This window comes from Balaenoptera ricei, chromosome 17, assembly GCF_028023285.1.
Source record: "Balaenoptera ricei isolate mBalRic1 chromosome 17, mBalRic1.hap2, whole genome shotgun sequence".
Classification (NCBI taxonomy): domain Eukaryota; kingdom Metazoa; phylum Chordata; class Mammalia; order Artiodactyla; family Balaenopteridae; genus Balaenoptera; species Balaenoptera ricei.
The window spans coordinates 14888534-14908495 of record NC_082655.1 but is presented as its reverse complement, the minus strand read 5'-3'; the positions used below and the strand labels follow the sequence as shown (position 1 = coordinate 14908495).

At 37.9% G+C, this 19962-nt stretch overlaps 1 protein-coding gene across 6 annotated transcripts in view; it reads left to right on the top strand.

Moving 5' to 3' along the window:
* The window catches only part of NSMCE2 (NSE2 (MMS21) homolog, SMC5-SMC6 complex SUMO ligase), a 243482-nt gene that overhangs the window by 32323 nt on the left and 191197 nt on the right, over window positions 1–19962 (top strand). For all 6 annotated transcript variants that reach the window (XM_059902075.1, XM_059902074.1, XM_059902076.1 and 3 more), the window contains exon 3: window positions 15779–15885. In XM_059902075.1, the coding sequence (XP_059758058.1) occupies window positions 15779–15885 (107 nt within the window). The remainder of the gene's footprint in view (window positions 1–15778; window positions 15886–19962) is intronic.

The following is a 19962-nucleotide window of genomic DNA, read 5'->3' as shown; positions in this document are numbered from 1 at the left end:
TCAAAGTCTCTGAGCAAATTATCGACAGCCCCAATTGTCCTGATTCAGTTCAAGACCATCTCCTCTTTCATTCTGTTTCTTGAGTATCTTTGTGAAACAATTAAAAATTTTATAACTAGAATTATTTTTCAAGTCCATTCCATTTAGATGAACCTAATTAAAAGTTGCACAGGTGTTCACTGGGGGTGACAATTTGTGGCTGAAATTAGAAGCAAATCTAGTAAATTTGCAAGGAATGTTGGATGCAGTTGCAAAAATAGATGTGAATAAATTACTGCGATATTTAAGTAGAAAAGTTTGTTTTAAAACAAAGGCTTTTGTAGAATGCGTTATTTATGGGATCTTACATTCAGTTCTGGTCTTCTAGCTTAATAAAGGGCCAAAAATAATTCAGGAGTATAAAAACAGGAAAACAGCTGGCTGAGTTATAGATTTGTTGAAAACATGGATTTGAAGTAACATTTCCTTTTTTGTCTTAAAATTCTTTGAATTCAGAAAGAATCTCAGAGAAAAGCAATTTATCATTTTAACTTTAAAACATACGTTAGAACAATGCATCTCAAATTTTACCAGGCTTCAGCATCACCTGGAGGACTTGTTAAAATACAGATTGCTGGTCCCCTCCTCAGAGTTTCCAATTCAGTTGTCTGGTGTCAGACCTGAGAGTTTGCATTTCTGACAAGTTCCGGGGAGATGTTGATGCTGATGTCAGGCAACCACTCTTTGAGAACACTGAAGTCAAGAAAATGATTTACAATAAAAAGCAATCATACTCTGGTGAGGTAATTACAGACTAAAAGCTGGTCTCTTTGTTATCTGTTACATAAAAGATTTCTGTTGATTCATGTTTCTATCTTTCACTAGTAAAACCGTAACGATGACACTGAGAGACATTATAATGTTATGAGGTCCCTTCTGAGTCACTGTGATAAAATTAAATTATATTAAATGTGGTTTAAATTATATGGTTAAATGTACTTTTTTGGTTATATAGTTGTCTGAAAATTAGGAATCTGTGTGTGGAGTATATTAAGGGAATACTTTAGTCACTCCATATGCTCACCAACACTTGGCCTGGGTACTCTTTAGCCATTCTGTTAGATACGCAGTGGTATCTTACAGTGTTTTAATTTGCATTTCCCGGGTGACTGATACTGTTAAGTGCCTTTTTGTGTGCTTATTTGGTGTTCATCTCTGGTGAAGCGTCTATTCAAATCTTGTTTCCAGTTGTTTGGGGCTATTTTTTATTTTTTATTTTTTTTGAGTTTTGAGAATTCTTTTTATATTCTGAATACAGTTCTTTATCACATATATGATTTGTGGTACCTTCTCCCAGTCTGGGCTCTTAACAGATTATTTTGAAGAGCAGAAGTTTTACATTTTGATGGCATCCAGTTTATCAATTTGCTGTCGTATGGATTGTGCTTTTGGTTTTTTATCTAAGAAATCTTTGCCTAACCCAAGTTCCCAAAGATTTTCTTTATAATTTTTCTAGAAGGTTTATCATTTTACATTTTACATTTAAGTCTGTGATCCATTCTGACTAAATTTTTGTATATGGTGTAAGGTAGGGGGTATAGATCAAAGTTTCTGTTCCTGGTTTTTTTCTTTTTGCATATGATAGCCAGTTGTCCCTGCATCATTTCTTGAAAAGACTATCCTTTCTCCACTGAATTGCATTTGCTTCTTTGTCAGGTCAGTTGTCCATATATGTTGTATGTTTGTACTTCTGGACTCTGTTTTATTCTATTGGTCTATCTTTATCCCAGTACCATGCTATCTGGATTACTAAAGCTTTATAACAAGTCTGGAAATTGGATAGTGTTAGTCCTCCAACTTTGTCGTTTTCAAGGTTCTTTTGGCTATTCTAGGTCCTTTGCATCTCCATATAGATTTTAGAATTAGTTTGTCAATTTCTACAAAAGGTCTGCTGAGATTTTGATTGATATTGTGTGCCCTGCAGCCTGGAAACTCCCTCAAGACAGTAAGATGGGCCAATTATAGGTCTCACCTCATATGGTTCCAATCACTCTCCTTCCTTCTTCCTTGCATAAGTCTGTTGTCTTGCAAACCACTTTTCATTTATTTTTATTTTGAATTTTTTGGGTGTTTCAGGCAGGAGAATAAATTTGGTTCCCATTATTCTGTCTTGTTCAGAAGTGGAAATACTATGGTAGACTTTTGATAAACAAGAGTAACGTCACTTGTACTTGAGAATTTGTTAACAACATGGGAAAAGGATTAGAGGGGAAAAGATATTGGAAAAGGAAATCATTAAGGAAGCAAACCAATAATATGAGAAAGAAACAATAAAGATTGAAATTAAGGCAGCTGTAGTTGGAAAGGAGATAATAGTTGACTTGAGCAGGCAGAATTGATCGAACTAGGGAACTAGTTAAATGTATTATGTGCTAAAGAGAGGAGTCAAGATGACTTCAGGGATTAGGTCTTGTATATGGTTTATTTGTGTTTGGATGCAGAGACTGAGTGCCTGTATGTGGGATGTGATTGATTGGACCCTCCCATTTTATAAATACTACTGCAGTGTTCCAGAGCCACTTAGTTACTCATTTAATATTAATAGTTCTTTATTTCTTACTTTGCAGTTCACTGTAATTGTCATCCAGAAACCGATACATTAGTGGGAGATACTTCCCATTACAGAAGTAGTTTACTTCATCCAGCAAAGAGTTCTCTGAGACATTTCTAGTCAGTTTAGGTGTTTATAGATTATTATTTCTTTGATAAAGAGGCTTTTTTTTTAACTCTTGAATTTTATTTTTTATACAGCAGGTTCTTATTAGTTATCCATTTTATACACATCAGTGTATACATGTCAATCCCAATCTCCCAATTCATCCCACCATCACCACTCCCGCCACTTTCCCCCCTTGGGGTCCATACGTTTGTTCTCTACATCTGTAGGCTTTTAAAGAAGGCAAGACAGAAACAGTATTTGGAGTCACTACTGATTTAAGTCAGGCAAAGTGAAAATAAAACATCTTAGAAATGACGAGATAAGTAATGAGAAAAATAAGAATGACCTTATAAAATCTCTGAGACATCTTTTCAGGATCTTGTACTACGCGGAGGTACAAACATAAGGAAAAATGCTGATTAGATGGGACAGTTACTATAATGCTTGTAGTAAATTATGATAGACTTATTTTCTGGAGCTGTCAGTGATTTAAGATTGATTTGCCATTGTTTTCATGAAATCAAATATATGTTACTTCCCAAAAATAATTAACATAGAAATTATCCTCCAACAGATAGGAATGTGGAATACAGTTGTTCCCTCCTTTTGTGATTGTGGCCCTTCCACTCTTAAGGAAATGTTTCTCAGAACAAAATACTTCTCATTTAGACCAACACTTGAGAGTTAGGTAAATGACAGAGATGACAGTCCCTGTCACCATAGGTCTTATGATCTAATAAACTTCTTATCATATCTCCTTGAACTTAAATTTATAGTTTTTGAGGACTTAATTTCTGTTTAATTAAAGTGTTCCTTAATTAACTTTCTATTTTGAAGTAGGCTGACCCCATTTGTAATTTTTTTCTTGGTTTAAATTTATTTGAAATGAGTACGGTGATATGCTGGTCTAAGGTAGTTGCTATTCATTAACCTTATTTTGAGTAGCCATCTCATTTTATGAACTTACTTGATGGTTTTGTTCTTGATCATCCTAGTTTCTCTCCACTCCCCCATCCCCTGTTTTGTTGTTGTTTGGTTTTGTTTGTTTGTTTGTTTGTTTTTGACCAGAGCAACTGCCCTGATACAGTAGGGATGCTTTCTGCATAGATCTTAGGAAGGCATTCAGCAAAGTCTTATGACATGGAAATGGGTTATGCCAAAAGGATGATGATTACTGATGATAACTGCAGTTAGGGGAATGGACTCTGTTATTTAATCGACTCTGATTTGCATCTTCCCTCTGCAGCTTGTTATTTGTATGATGTTGCTTCAAGGTACTTAACCTCTCTGAGCCCATTTTTTTCTTCCATCAAAGGAATGACAGTGTCTTATCCACAGTTATTGCAAGGATTGAATGAAATGATGCATGTAAATTGCTTAGCATAATGTCTGACACATAGTAAATGCTCAGTAAATGTTAGCTATTATTTTATTTAACTTCTTGGAAAAAAAACTAAGGTAAGGTTGTCAAATTTATGGATCACAGAAAATAGGGGAAGCTACCTGATATTTAGATGACATTTTGAAATTCAGAAAGACCTCCGCCTCCTGAATAAAATGGAGTAACAGCTTTCAGAAACATGAAATTTGACAATCTTAAGTTTTGAATCTTAAATTGAAAAATTCAATGGTACTAATATAGGAAGGGAGAGGTCTGGCTTAATAGCAGTTCCTGTTGAGTTTTTTGTTTTGTTTTGTTTTGTTTTGTTTTTAATTGACAAGGTCAACCCAGGATCAGAGTGGTACACATGTAATAATAGTATTATCATAGTCTTAATTGGTTAGCCTGTGGCTGTAATTATTGTTTTTTTATTCTGGAGTCCATCTTTAAAAAGGGACACTGGTGCATGAAGCATGTTTAAATGAAGGCAGGAACTTGAAGGAACTTGATGATCATTATTTTGATGAAGCAGAGACTCGCAGAGTAGGAGATACTTAATAGCCACCTTCAATAGTCCTTCACATCTTTGAAGGGCGCTGTGAGCTGGAAAAGTTGACTCTGTGTGGCCCAGCAGGTGGCTCTTCTGTAGCTCTGGAGTTGAGGGCGGGGGTTCAAGTTCTACTGACACTGAGGCATGACTTCAGTGGCATCACTTAACTTCTCTGAGCCTCAATTTCCTCAACCGTATAAAACAGAAAGTAAAATAACTACACAGAGGTTATGAGGTGTAAATGAGTGAATATGTGTGGAAGAGCAATTCAGATTTATTGTTGTCATTGCCTAGAATTATTCTAGGGAGGCCCTGAATCAGCTCTCTCTTTGGACCAACTCTAATAATTAGAACTGCTCAGCAGAGGAATAAGCTTTCCCATAATACCAAGAGCCAAACAAAGGCCACATAGTTATATCGGGGCTTTTTAGAAATTTTTGTGTAGAGTGGAAATTTGTAAGAGTTCCTTGAGGGAAGATACAGTGTTTATCTTGTTCACTGCTCTCTCCAGGGCACCCAACACAGCGCCAGGCACATGGTCTGTGTTTCGTAGGTATTTGTTCAATGAGTGAATGGAAGTTCCCCCATTAACACTCATATTGTATTCTTTGTTTAGCATTACTCTTTTCTTGTATTTAATATGTTTGTGTTCTTTTCCCAGAAGTTTTTGTTTGCCTTTATGTTATTTTAGAATGGATATTTTGACACTAAACTGAAGCAGCCACTCATGGTTCTTTCTATTCAGGCACATTTACTGGCGACTAGGGCACAGGGAGAATACTGATATGATTTTCAATGTCAGGCATTGTGAGATTTGTCTTTCTCCAAGTATGGCCATTTTAAGTTTCTTATTTCTCTGCTTCTGTGAGTATCTTAATTTCTGTAGACCTTTTTAAGAGAGGATGCCTTATACATAGAATATTTCCATGAGATTGCATTCCCAAGCACCTCATAACAATGATTGTCTCTGGGGAGAGAATTTGGGGATTGGAGACACCACATTATTGTTCTGTTTGAATTTTTCAACCATGTGCTTAATTACTTTCTTAACTATATGCTCTATTACTTTGCAAAAGTGAGGTGACTCGATGACTCCATAATTCAATAGATACTGGACCATTTGAATAAGCTTTTCAGAGAATTTACGCTTATATCTCTTTGCTAAGTTCTTCATTGGGCAGTTTGTCTTTTTCTTGCCCCACTGTGTTTCTTATTTTTTATTTTTTTTAATAGATACTAGCTTAAGTGAAATAGAAGGTTTGTATTGGGGAATATTGCAAAGTACACATAGTTAACAGTAAAATAGCCTTCTTTTATTTAGGGTCCACTATGTTTAAGACATCCTGTTGGGTGCTTTACCTACATTCTCATTTAATGTGTTCAATGTTCACATGAGGTTTAAGCCTCACTTCCTTTGGTCTTTGCTGCCATAAATTCATGCCAGAGCTTTGATGTTGAACCAGAAGTCAAAGCCAGGCTTTGTTTCTTAAGCCTCCTGGGCCTTCAGCCCTCCCACTGTAACTAAAACTTGGGCATAGTCAAGGATTTGAAAACCAGAGAGAAATGGTTGTCATTGAAATTAAATATGTTGGCTGGGATGCTGCTGTAAATACTGCTTGCTGCCTTGAATTCACTGTTTCTTTCCCGTCTGCCAGGGATTAGATAGGAACAAATGGACAGGAAAGGTATAGAAAAAGGATTTAAATCATGTAAAAGACAGACATGACCTTGAAGATCCGAGGGGCTTATAATAGCTAGCCAAAAGAGGTCTGTGGATATGTTCTACAATGATACATGCCCATAGCCTGAGATTCGTAGTGCTTTTGGTGACTGGTAGAGACTAGACTGTATCCAGAGATTGAGTTCTAAGTTTAATTCTTCATAGAATTTACTTCAATCAATATTTTGAGTTATACCTTTACCATGGTGGTTTATAGAATATTAACTACACATTCTAAGGAAATATCTATCTATATAATGAAAGATGGTCTCCATTGCTTTGGGGTAGAATTATTTAAGTCAGTCAGTCAGTCTCTTCTTCACTTTCTCTCACTCTTAAAAGAAGGTAATATTTAGGAGAATTTCTTTAGCCAGAGAACCGATTATTCATTACTCCATGACTTTTGCATGAAGTGCGTTTTACTTATTTCTATGCAGTAGTTCAGACACTACTGCACATGCCTTCCATGCTTCAGGGCAGACCTGAGGGCAGTTCCTAAGTCTACCATTTATTAACTGTGTGACTTGGGACAAATGATTTAGCCCTAGTGAGCATCGGTTTCCTTATCTTGAAATGATGTTTACTAATACCGACTTCACACTGTTGTGACAAAGGATGAGTAGTGTGTTCATAGTGCCTGGCACGTAGTCAGTGTTCAGTGAAGATTTAATCTATGCCTTCTCTGTTCATCCCCAGGGTTTTTGTTTGACCGTTTAAACTGTAAATCAGCCTAGGTGGAGAGGACCGAGGGCATTTATTTAGACTCTGCACAAGCCAGTAAACATCTGATGCAAGCTACCCTTCCAGACACATTCACCCCCTCACTTGTTAAACCTGTTAAACCTTCTGTGGGCAGGCTTAGCTGCTCCTTCTTGCTTCTAAGCATTTTCCCCTCTGCCTGGCCTGTAGTAAGTGCTCAGTAAGCATTTGCTAGGTAAGTGAGTTTCTGGACAGTAGTGTGTGGGTGGGTAGGGTAGTGGATTGTTGACAAAGCTTCTCATAGAGCGTTGCAGTCTTGTGAGTTTAACTTCATCCTTGGTCTCTAGTTAGTAGAAACAGCTGAGAGAGTTAAAGAGATGATCTTCACTTGATTCTTTTTGGTTCTAAGGGCAAAGTGCTTTCAGCATTTAGACTAACTACATTTGCAGAGTAGTTATCCATTCTGTAATAATTATAATGGCAGATAATATTTTGTCAGTGCATACTGTGGCCCAGGCCCTGTGCTGATCATTTTAGCTACATTTTCTTACTTAGTCATGTTGTGAGTTAGATACTGTTATTGCACCCATTATACAGAAGAGGAAACTGAGACTCAAGGTTACGTGCCAAAGACTACACAGCTAGCAAGTAACATAACCTAGATTTGAATGTAAATGGACTCCAGAGCTGGCTTTTTGAGTTACTGTATAATACAACTTCCCTCTTCTGTATGACTATGATAAGAAAATTGTATAGGGGGGTAAAGATGATTATAAAGGTCAATATTTCACAAAGATTTCCCCCATATTCACTGAGCTTATAAAAGAGCCAGTTGCTTCCTAGTTTGTGTCATAAACTGTTATACTCTTCACTATTATTTCTGGTGGGAGGCAGTTATGTAATGTGGATTCAATATTAATTTTACCACACTAATATCTGTGTGGAGGAATAATGGTGACTAAAGTACAGAGTAGTGAGAAGTAAGCAAGTTTCTATTAAATATTGCTCAAGCAGTGAATAAGTCATTAAATTTGACTTCTGATGAATATATAATGATTGCTTAATACTAGGCTGCCAGGAAAAACACACACACACCCACTTATAGAGGAAGGTGTGTGTGTAATATATGTTGCTTGAGATAGTTGGAGCTATATTTTAAAAGAAGAAGGGGTTTTTTTCCACAGAGGGGGGGAGAGGCAATATGGTTTATACTGCCATTTATTTGAGTTCATCCAAAAAGAAGAAATTTCTTGCTTACAAAATATAGAAGAATCAAGTTTTAATTTGAAGAGTTTAGGAAATACTTATTCCCTGTTTCAGAAAGTAAAAATCTCCCTGTGTGCCACCTATTCTAGGAAATTTAAAACATAAATCAGGCAATTTCTGGCCTCCTCTCCTTCCTTCCTCCTTTCCAAAACGGACACATGTACTTTATGGCACTGAGAATTTATCAGATCCTTCTGAGTGTGTGATTCATGTGGAATTGGAGTCACAACCCCTGAAGAACACTAAATGACTGCTTTGCCTGAAAGGTTTGGTATATTACTAATAAAATGCATGGTGTTGAATTTATTCAGCTATATATAATTGGTATTGTTCCTGTTCAGACATGCCTATACATGACTTTGTAGAATAAAAAACACCTGCTTCTGTGGTTTTTGTTTGGTTAGGACAAAATTTCAGGAAACAACTTGACCATGGGCAAAACTGCAGTTGAATCAGGGACAGAAAGTTGGAGAGGATAAGTAGGTGAAATTTGTCTTGAGGGTGTGCCGCCTGAACACATACACCTGCACACGTGTCCTCGTTGTAAAGGTAAAGAGGTCTTATGGACCAAGAAGGCATGAAGCGTCTGGTCCTGTTCTGGAGCTTAGGGAGAATTCTGGAAAAGGACTCTGTGGCTGAAATCATAGGCAACAGCAGAGCAAAGGAAAAAGACATCCAGTAGTGTAGAGAGGGAGCCTAGAGATAAAGCTGGGATGGACATGCTAGGGGAAGGAGGAGGGTAGATGTCTTCATCTTCATGTTTGTTTCACTGAAGGCAGTTCTACTGAAGACTTGAAGGACGTTGAGGGAACTTATTTGGCTCTGGGTCCTGTGTGCTCCCGGACCTGCTTCAGCTGTGCTTCCCAAACCTTAGGGCTAGGCCTCAGGGAAGAGAATTTATTTCTCTCCAGTGCATGGCTTAGGCTGCTCCTTAGGACAGCTGTGGCTTGGGAGGGGCCTTAGAATAGTTGGTCAAGAAGCTGCATCTCTTAGTGGCATCAGTTATTTTCCATTCTTGCTGAACTGGTTGCTGGTATGGAAGGAAAGCTTGACTGGTCTGTTGACCATGCCCATCTGGACTTGGGGAAGCCAAGATAAAGAATCTTCTTTATCCCCATTTTTTAACTAGTGGCCAAGAAAGTGGCATTATGTGGAGCAAATAAGGTGGGAATAGACACTAGACAATCTTGGAACTCACCCTGGATAAACTCTCATGAGTCTGAACTGTGCTACATAAGAATTACCATATTGTTAAAGGCTTAACTACCTATTGATACCTTGTTTAGCCACAGGGGACCTGAAATTTGTCTCACCTGAGTCTGCCTACATCTGTAAAAATAGCTAGTCTCCTCCCTTCCTCTCCTCTCTCAGCCCTCTCTCTTCTCCCTCATTTTGCCCCAGTCTTTCACTTTTGAGACAACCCGCATTGATTGCTAGTTTCCATGTAATTGTTTTGCTTTCGTACGTGTTCCTGCCTCAGCCATTATCTTCCTCTCATTGAAGTCTCATGAATTTTAAGTTGAATTTGATTGCAACACTAAATCACCCATTTCTGCTTAATGTTCTTTATGTAACAGGTACCTTTAATGCCTTATTCAACACTTCAAAATGAAAGAATAGTAATAGTTCTAATATTGCTGTTAGTGCGTTCTGACGTTGAATAACTGATGACCTGTCTAATGATTAGCGTGGCTGCCTAGATTGCATAATTACAGGTTTGTTTGACTTTAGGAGAATCATATGCAGGCCAACTGCATCCATTCAGATACTTCTTATGTTAGATAAATATCAGAGCACTTTAGTCTAAAAAGAGGTCCTCCTTCAGCGGTTATCATTCTTTAGTTTTCTAGGGCTTGCCAATGCACAGGAAAAAAGAAAATGAAACAGAGACCATCTTTAAAGAATGGGTTTAATTCTATGGCCCTTCCTGGTCTAAATAACACTTTGTAAGTTCTTCAGGTGCTATTAGCAGTCCATAGTGTTTCGGATAGTGCTGAGCAGGATTGCTGGGTACAGACAAGGCAGATTTGCCACGGTACTGGCGTACTTACAGAGACAGTTATAATTTTTTAATATGAATCAAAGATTATCTGTGCCCTCTGGACTTAATTTGCTGGGGCAGGGGTTAGGGGGACGTATTTCAGCTAGTTATTGAACTAACTTCTTGGAGCAGTTTCTTAATCAGAGTGCCAGATGTGTCACACCGGTCTCACTGAGTCTCCGAGCTCTCCCCAGGAGACCTCCCCACATACTTATTGGCTTGTAAATGAATGTTCAAGTGTATCACTTAGGTTCATTTGATTAACACAAACAAGGGTTGATTGTAATAAATTAATGCTCATTGAATGGCACATTGAAGAAACAAGAATATTCCTAGACTCTCAGACCCCGCTTGGCCAGGGGAGGACAGTCAAAGACACGGATAGTAGAAATGGTTTTGACACTGGGCTCCACTCAGAAGTACCTCTGCGTGTGAAGCCGTCCAGGGCTCTTCCCTTGCCCTGAAACAGTTCTCTGCTGCTGCCCTTGCGTGGCTGCTACTTCCATCTCTGTTGTTGCTGGTGCTCTTGGCCTGGTACAGGTTGACTTAACAGCTGCTAGAGCTGACTTAGTTATTCTCCTAGCATTGCATTCAGTGGGTGACTTGGTTACTTTTATAGCCCCTCCAATTAGCCTTGCTGATGGGAAAGATCACTCTCTTCACCAATGTTAAAACTTAGCAGTCTTCTAAAAGGGGAAGATCATTTTCTTTTTGTTATCGCTTTCCTCTACTAAGGAATTTGGGAAAGCTTTTCCCGGACTGGGCCCGATCGCATTTGAGTGGCGTTGGCCAGTGTCCTACTTGGAACAGACCACCAGGAGCTGGGATGAAGCTCAGGGCCATGACTTTCCCCCCAGTCGTCCCCCCCACCCCAAGGGTTTGTTCCCTGGATATCCATGGAGGAGTTGGAGGTGCTGGTCCTTCTCACGTTGAAGCACCTTTTAGCGCAGGAGGCTAGTATACATACTTTGCAGCTAGAAGGTCTGAGTTGGAGGCCTAGCTCAGCCACTCACTACCGTTGTGTCCTTGAGCAGGTTACTTCAACTGCTTGGTGTTTCGGTTTTCTCATATATAAAGTGGAGCTAAAACTACCTTTCTCTTAATGCTGCTGTGAGGTTTAATGTAAACATGGTATGCTAAGTAGTCTTGGCTCATAATAAAGTGCTTACTAATTGTTAGGTACAGCTATTATTATTATGTATATATATTTTATCATTGAAGTTACTTTTTGGCTTGCAGAGGTGTGCTACAGTAGTATTTGCCTCTCTGAGATTGTCATTCTGTGAATTTTAACATCATTTTTGTAATCTCCCCCCCGCCACCACTCAGCGCTGGTGCCAACCTTTTTCCTGTGGAAAAATCACACTGAAAATAGAATAGGCAAATAAGTTTATATTACATGTCTTCTTTACATTTTAATTCAATTGAATATCAGAGGCAGGACAATTTTTAGTTTGGTGAAAGTTTAATTTTCAAATTTATTATATGATGGCCATATAAGAATATTGAAGGAAGAGTTGCTATAGTTCTTTGTTGGAGCCATCATTCTTGCCCTCAAATGGATTAAAGTCTGTTTGGAAAAATGAGACAAATTCATATAAGAGAACAAGATTGTTTATGGTTCAAAGTGCCAAAGTATCAAGTATAGTTGTTAAGATAAATTAAGTGAGATCCTTCTAGGCTGGTAGAGTTTAAAAGCAGGTAGGGCCTGAGCTCAGCCCTTGAAGGGTGTGTAGGATTTGGTTGGTGTGGATTTTTAGGAAGGGCTTTCCCTGTGAGAGTGGGAGAATTTTGGTAGCGGGGTTATATACTGTGGAGTGAAGGAGCAGGGAACGTCTAGCTGGTCAGTCTCTCTGCACCTCCCCAGCGCCCCAGCCACTTTTTAGTCAACAGACAACTCCCTGTTTTAGGTGTTTATCCTCTTTTCCTCCTGAGTTCCTCAGGGCTTTATTTAGCCTCTTTGATGCAACACTATGCTCTTTCCCCACCTCAGTTCTTTAGTGGAACAGGACACATTCCCTGTGCCTTCCTTTGCCTGGTATTTCTGAAACATGAACACAAATAACATACTTAGAAAGAGGCTTTATTGTAATAATAAGGGAGACAGGGGTTAACAACTGCTTGATATGGATGTTCTCATGACCTCTCTTCCAGTTGCCATTGTGGGAGTCTCTTGTCTTCCGTCTCTAGTCTCTCCAAGCCCTTTTCCCCAGCAGATGAAAACACTGGCTTGAGCCTGAAGTTATCTGGCTGAGCATCACTTCCAGGTGTGGTGCGGTGCGGTGTGGCTCTCGGTTCTTCTCGGGAGTAGCTTCCTGCTCTCCTCTGGTGTTTTCCCTTTGTCGCCTCAGGCCGCACTATTCATCACTTAGGTTCTTTAGCTTGTCCCAACATTCTTGGGCCCTGGAGCCTTAGCTGAGGCTGCATGTCCACAGTTGGCCTCCTCAGGCACTTCCCTTAGGCTTCATGCCATCAAATACTGACAGCCGTCGCTCACGTTCTCCTTTGCAGGGAAGGTCTCCTTGGCCTTGTATTCAAAATTGTTATCTGGTTCAAGTCTTGCTGTTGTCTATGGGACCTTGATAATGAGAACCCTCATCCTGCTTACTTTGAAAACTTTAATGTCGAAGGCATATTTCTAAGTGCTTTAAAAAATTAACTCATTTAATTCCAGAGGGAGGTTGCCAACATTATGTCAATTCCTACTGATTTAAGCCCCTGACAAATTTTTATTTCTCATACTTCAAAGACTTTTGCTGCTGATACATCCTTCAGTGAGTTTCTATTTAGGTTGAAGTTGCCACTAATTATTGTACTTTTGAAAAAGCAGTTTATGCTCTTAGTCTCTGCTCAGGTTACCAGCTTGACCCACTTTTTCAATGGTCCCAGTATCAGAATCCATTACACATAAAATATACTGATTCCACTAAGAAAAGGAAAAAAAAAACACACACACGTCATCATTTCCTTTAACTAGATAAGGCTTGTGTGAAACCAGGGACCTATTTTTCTTTCTTTCTACTTTTTTTTTTTTAATTTTCTTTTTTTCATTATTTTAAATGGGAAAAAATTAAATTACAGGCCAACCCCAAACCCCTAACCAATTTACTGAAATGTAACTATATACAGTAAAATGCCTGTGTAAGTCACAACCCATCATTATTAGGATATAAATTGTTTAAAATTCTCTACCTGATCATCAAGCAATTAATAGGATTTTTAACAAACAGTTGTTGTATATATGGCAATAGATACACGTTGGTACCAGCAACAGCTAAGCAACATGTCTCTTTCATTGATGTTTGGACATTTTCAAACGGTCTAACAATATTATATGGAATATGACTTGAGATCTTTCTCATATACCGCTTTGTTAAAAATGTATTTAATTTGGGGAATATAAATACAAATTTTTCTTATATAAACACTGCCCCTTCCCACTCCTCAAAAAAAAAAAAAAAAAAAAAGCTTATATTGAGGTATATGTATATTCTGTGAAGTCTGGGTGTTACAAGCCAAGAGATAGTCTACCAGAAGCGTATTAACCCAGAAGATATTTTATGGAGTGTGCTTATAATTGACTATTGTAAAACTAAAGCATAATTTAGAAGTCCAGGAAAATCATTTTTTAAAAGCCAAATGTAAGTGGGTTTTATATTATTTCATGACTTAGAGATGAACTGTTGTATTGTTCTTCAGAGTAGACAAGAAATACTGCCATTTGTCTGAGCTAAGTTATTTGAATGAAGAGTCTTTGAGTGTGTGCATCCCCAAATATGATTTAAGGACTCCAGTTTTATTTTCATTTCTTTCAGCTTTTTTAATGTTAACGTTTTTATTATCCTGTGTTCTCTATCTTTTCCTGATCTATTATTAAATTGTGTGTCTAGAGCTTAAAAAAAAAAGTTTAAAAACACTTTGAAGAATATTATCTTGCTTTTCCAATCTACTAGTCGCTTTCTATAGTCTCCTGTTCCCTGAGGGTCTTTTAATTTTTAAATATAGTAAGTATAGTTGTTTCATGCTCTGACTGATACCTGAAACATTTGGGGATCTGTTTCTGCTGATTTTTACTCTTTTTGGCTTGTTTTCTTGTGTTTTTCCTTGTAAGGTTTTTTGTTTTGTTTTTATTTTTTTTCCCCTGTAATCTACTCATTATCCTTAACAATCATTTGTAGGGTTATTTGAGGCCTCAGGTAAAAGTGTCTTTTCCAGAGGGGAGTACGTGTGGGTACTTTCATTGTGAGACCACCTCCCACCAACATCAGAGCTCAGGTTCCCAGCACCACTCAGGTGAGGGGAACCCAGGCTGCAAACCCAGGCTGTGGCTTGCTGATACAGTTTTTCAGAAACATGTTTGTTTTCTCTCTCTCTCTTCCCTTTGTTCTGCTCAGTGGCCAAGGCCAACCTCCCTGCAGCCTGGAGGAGCAGAGTGGGATTACTTCCGGTTCATCTTTATTCTGACGAGTGGGGACCCAGCTTACTGGGGGAGGGTATGCAACTTTGATGTCCTGCGTTCAGCTTCTCTTTTTTGGTTTTCCCTAATTTTGCCCTGGTTGTTTCTTACTATCTTGTGATTAAGGAGATTACTCTTTTTCCTATTTTATCCAATCATTTTACTTATTTATTTATTTTTATAAATTTATTTATTCATTTATTTCTGGCTGTGTTGGGTCTTAGTTGCTGCGTGCGGGCTTTCTCTAGTTGCGGTGAGCGGGGGGCTGCTCTTCACTGCGGTGTGCCAGCTTCTCATTGCGGTGGCTTCTCTTGTTGCGGAGCACGGGCTCTAGGTGCACGGGCTTCAGTAGTTGTGGCACGTGGGCTCAGTAGTTGTGGCTCACAGGCTCTAGAGCGCAGGCTCAGTAGTCGTGGCGCACGGGCTTAGTTGCTCTGCGGTATGTGGGATCTTCCCCGACTAGGTCCCGAACCCGTGTCCCCTGCATTGGCAGGCGGATTCTTAACTACTGAGCCACCAGGGAAGCCCTTCAGTCATTTTAGTTGTCTTCAGTAGGAGGATTGGTCCACATAACCCAACCTACCGTTACTAGAAGTGGAAATCTTCCTTATTTGATCTTTAACAATACTACGAGGTTCATGTGCAGATATATAAGTGGGCTGCTTTAATGAATGAGGGAACTGAGGCTGAGAAAAGTATAGTGGTTGATTTAAGATTGTCCAGGTAGGTGGCACAGCCTGGAACTCCTGAGTCTGAGTCTACATTTCCACCTTTGAGACTTTTTCTACTGGGCGTCTTCTTCGAATTTTGAATGAAGCAGGCATATATTGAAGGCATTTTTAAAAATATGCAATACCTTTACAAAATCATTTAGATAGACCATTGACTGATAAATTATGTTGGTACAGCTTTTTCCAAATACGGCATTTTAAATGGAAAATGATCACTGCTTTCCTTTCTTTTTCAGCTGAAGTGAGTAGTGAATACAGTATGGATAAGGCAATGGTTGAATTTGCAATGATGGATCGGGAACTAAACCATTATTTAAAGGCTGTTCAATCTACAATAAAACATGTAAGTTTATACCACTCACCTGGTTATATTTGGTTACAGCTCACTGACTTAGAAACACAAATCAAAATTCTTTTCTAACCTTTAATAATTTCTTATCCTTACTGTAGTAGCTATTAATCTCTTCTTAATCAGGAAGTTCATAGAATAGGAATCGTAAATATTTTCCTGGATAGGTCACCTAGGTTTAATTAGGATATTAAATCTGTTTTAGATTTCCTTGCATTTTTTGGTCTCGAATTTTTTAGTCTAAGCCTCCTTCAAATGTGAGTAGTTTTTTATAAAATGCTACAAATTGCGTAGGACTTGTTTTTATTGTTATATTTGCTTAAGCATACAATTTAGACCAGGTTTAGTTACTCATTCTCCAGCTTTAACTAATATACAGCTATTGCAAAATTCATAGAATCAGATAATAGGGAGAGGTTTTAGAGCAAGGTTACAAATGAAGAAGCGTGGCCTCTTGGTTTTTCCAGAAGCCAAACTTGTCTTTGTTGGCTCCAGCATGTCACAGAAACAACACATAAGGCAGTTAAGGTGGGAACATAGCAACATCCTTTTCAGCAGTACTGTGTTGAGCAAGAAATGAGCAGTATGATTGCAGTAATGTTTCTGAGAAGTGCTTTGTCCTCTGAGCAGTGGAAACTCCCCTTTGAACTGATTTCATATACCTGTGTAATAGGATGTCTTGTACTTCTGGTTTCTTTATTTGCTTTTTCTTACTTATATCTATGGGAAAATTCCAAAAATAAAATGTTTTACAAGATTGGCTACTATTCAGTGAGAGATAAATTTTTGAATATGGTTTAATACTTAAGCTATAGTTAAATGAGTATATATGTTCATGGTTATATGCAGTTTTTCTGTTTTTTTTCTTTCTTTAAAATTTTTTTTCTGGTTTTTTTTTTTTTTTAATGGTTAATATTTATTAAGTGTAGCATTTGTGACTAACTTAAGAATGTCTGCTTATATCCAAGTAATACACTCATTCAACTTGTACAATTCTGGTGTTTCTAACCATTGTGACTGTCTTGGGACTGTGAATATTCCTTCCATAGGAAAATATGAAAATGATGTCATGTTAGATTCTTTAAACTAGATAGCAAAGCACTTAGACCAGAGGTTTTCAACTCCAGCTGACCCCTAGAACCAGCCAGTCCCTACCCTACACTAAAGAGATTCTGATTTCATTGATCTGGAGAAGGATTGGGGCACCAGTATTTTTTAAAAACCCATTCTGTTATGTATCCAAGGTTGAAAACCACTGCCTTAAAAGAACGAGGCTGACTTTATAGAATAAAGTTTTTTCGTTACCAAAGATCAGAGTTAGGCTTGTTGTATAGATCAATCCTGCCTGGACCCTTACATTCTATGGAGGTTATTTGATAGGCTTTCCTATCTTTAACCTTGCTGTTTTGCAAATATAACAGCACAATGTACATTATAGATAAGAAAACAGATTTTGGAAGTTGAAGAACTTAATGTGGATTTTTTTTTTTTCTATTAAACCCTAGGATTCACAGATACGTAAGGTATTTTTACGTGAAGAATTGGACTTTTCCCCCTTCAAAAAACTGAGTCACTCATTAAAAAAAAAAAGAAAAAGCAACCCTCACCCTCACGCACATTCAGTAGTTAATAGCATTTCTTTCATCTTGAGGCCTCATCCCATTACACCCACCCTACTAATCAGGAAAGAATATAGTTGGAGTTTTATCCAGCTTTTCAGCCTTAACCTTATGCTAGACTATGGAGTAACTTGGATTTAGTGATTCTAATGCTTGTCGGGAAGGTCCCTGGTCTTTAATAAGAGAACACATGTTTATTGTGTTTTTTTCTCATGCAAAGTTGTGCTCTCTGTATAAGCTTGATATGAGACCAAGAATAGCAAATCATAGTTTAATAAGATTTCTAAGACCTAAAACTATATAGGGACATAGTGGGGATATGACCATTATTTTAAGGGGAATATTTTACTCTCTTTATATACTATGTAGTCTTTACATAGTATGGACATTTATGGACATTGCTATCTTATTCCCTGTTTTGATGAGGAGTAGAGAATGAACAGCAGATTCAGAGAGGCCAGAATGGTATAGCTGTTCTATGCTATAGAAATAGCAGTGGTCTAGGGATCAGAAATTCTGCCAACCCTGGTGCTTCCATTTTCTAAGTTATGATCCTGGGTCAAGAAACTTAACCTCTTGGAATCTCGTGTTCTTCATCTATAAGATTCTTGGCCTGCCTATTTCACAAGATTATTATGTGAATCAGATTAGATATTGTGTATCAAACACTTTGACATTCATAAAATTTGATGGCGATAAAGATATTATGTTATTACAAACCCAGATTTCCAAACATACTCCTGAGGAAGGTGGAACGGGATCTTTCTTAAGTACTTTGCTCACTTTATTTCAGGGCTTTGAAATAAAACTTTTATTGGCTTTGAGCTGTCCTCCTCTGGAGTTCAGGAATCATATAGGATTAGATATAAGCTGGTAAAGTTTACAGTATGAGGTGTTTATGATCTCTAAAACAAAGAAATTGTTTTAAGTCAGATTATTAGGAAAGAATACAGAAAGTAGGAACCCCTGTTGAGTCTCATTTCACTTCTGCTCTGTCATAGATTTTTAAGAGCTGCAGTACTTCCATTCCTATATCATTTGCCAAGATTCTCATCCACCCCGTGGTCTTTCTGTTTATGAATTTTCATATAGTCATAGAAAGTTAAAAAAATTTTTTTCATCATCAAAGAGCATTAAAGTTTATCATTTAAATAAAGATCTCGCTCCTGCTCTCACCTTCACAGAATTCTGAAGGTTATACACCGCTGAAAAGGTTTTAGAAGTTTACTTTGGAACCTTAGGTGTGGTTCAATTTACCAACAATCCCTGGGAGGTCCCTTTGGCATCCAACAGAAGCTCTCAGATTGCCTTTCTTTGTCCTTTAAGAAAATAGAGCTGCTATTTTCTACAATGTCTGAAGACTTTATTTGGAATCAGTATTTATTTCAGTGCTCTGAAACTTAAAAAAAAAAAAAATGGGACTTTGTCCCAGCTGTTTTGTAGAGGGAATATTATGCAGTGAGCACCTAAGGGGGGAAAAAAAAATTCCCAGACAGTCTATAAGTTATTTATAAAAACTTTCAGGATAAATGTGTTATATACCTGTCACAACTCTTTAAAGCATGTAGAACCGTAAACAGAAAGTCTGTATGAACTCTTTGGAGACTTTCAGTCATGAGACCACACGTGATGAAAGTGTTTTGAAAGCTATAAAATGGCACATAGATATGCTATGATACACTTACTTCTTTTATTGCTGTTACTGCTGAGGAAAAACTTCTCTCAGTTTCATGTTGAGAACAGAGTGATGTTCTGAACATTAGCTTTTGATGACCTAACGTTCCCTTCCTTGATTTCTAAGCTTTTATTATTTGAGTATCTTGAAGGGGCACAATTGGCTGGCTTTTTGTTCTCAAACATTCACTGAACAAATATTTTCTAAACATCCGTGTGCCAGATACTTCTAGGTGCAAGAAAGAGGAGGTCAATCAGCAAAGCCCATATGATCTCACCTTCAGAATGTCTGAAGCCTAGAGATGGAGGCAAACATTTAACAAAGAACAATACAGATGTTATTTAATAATTGTTGTGCTGTGTACTACAAAGGGAAAATAAAGTTTTCAAGGAGTTAATAACTCGGGGCATTTCTGCTGGCGGGGGGAGTAGGTTGGTGGTTACGGGACTCCTTCCTGATGAAGTGATATTGAATCTAATTGAATCTAAGATGAAAGTCAAATGAGCCTCAACATGGGGATCGTGATATATAACTTCCCTGTCTATGTGACTTTTGCATGAAATGGAAGCATCTTTTTTTTTTTTTCATCAGTTTCAGAGTGCCTTGATCAATCCAAAGACTTAATTTGAGAAAATTAAGCCAGAGAAAGCCGACTTTTATACATAGAAAGTTTAAAGTCTATAGAGTAGTTGAGTAACCTACCTAAGGTTGGTCGAGGATTCATTCATCCATAGATGTGAGCGGCTACCATGTGCCAGGAACTGTGCTTAGTAAAGC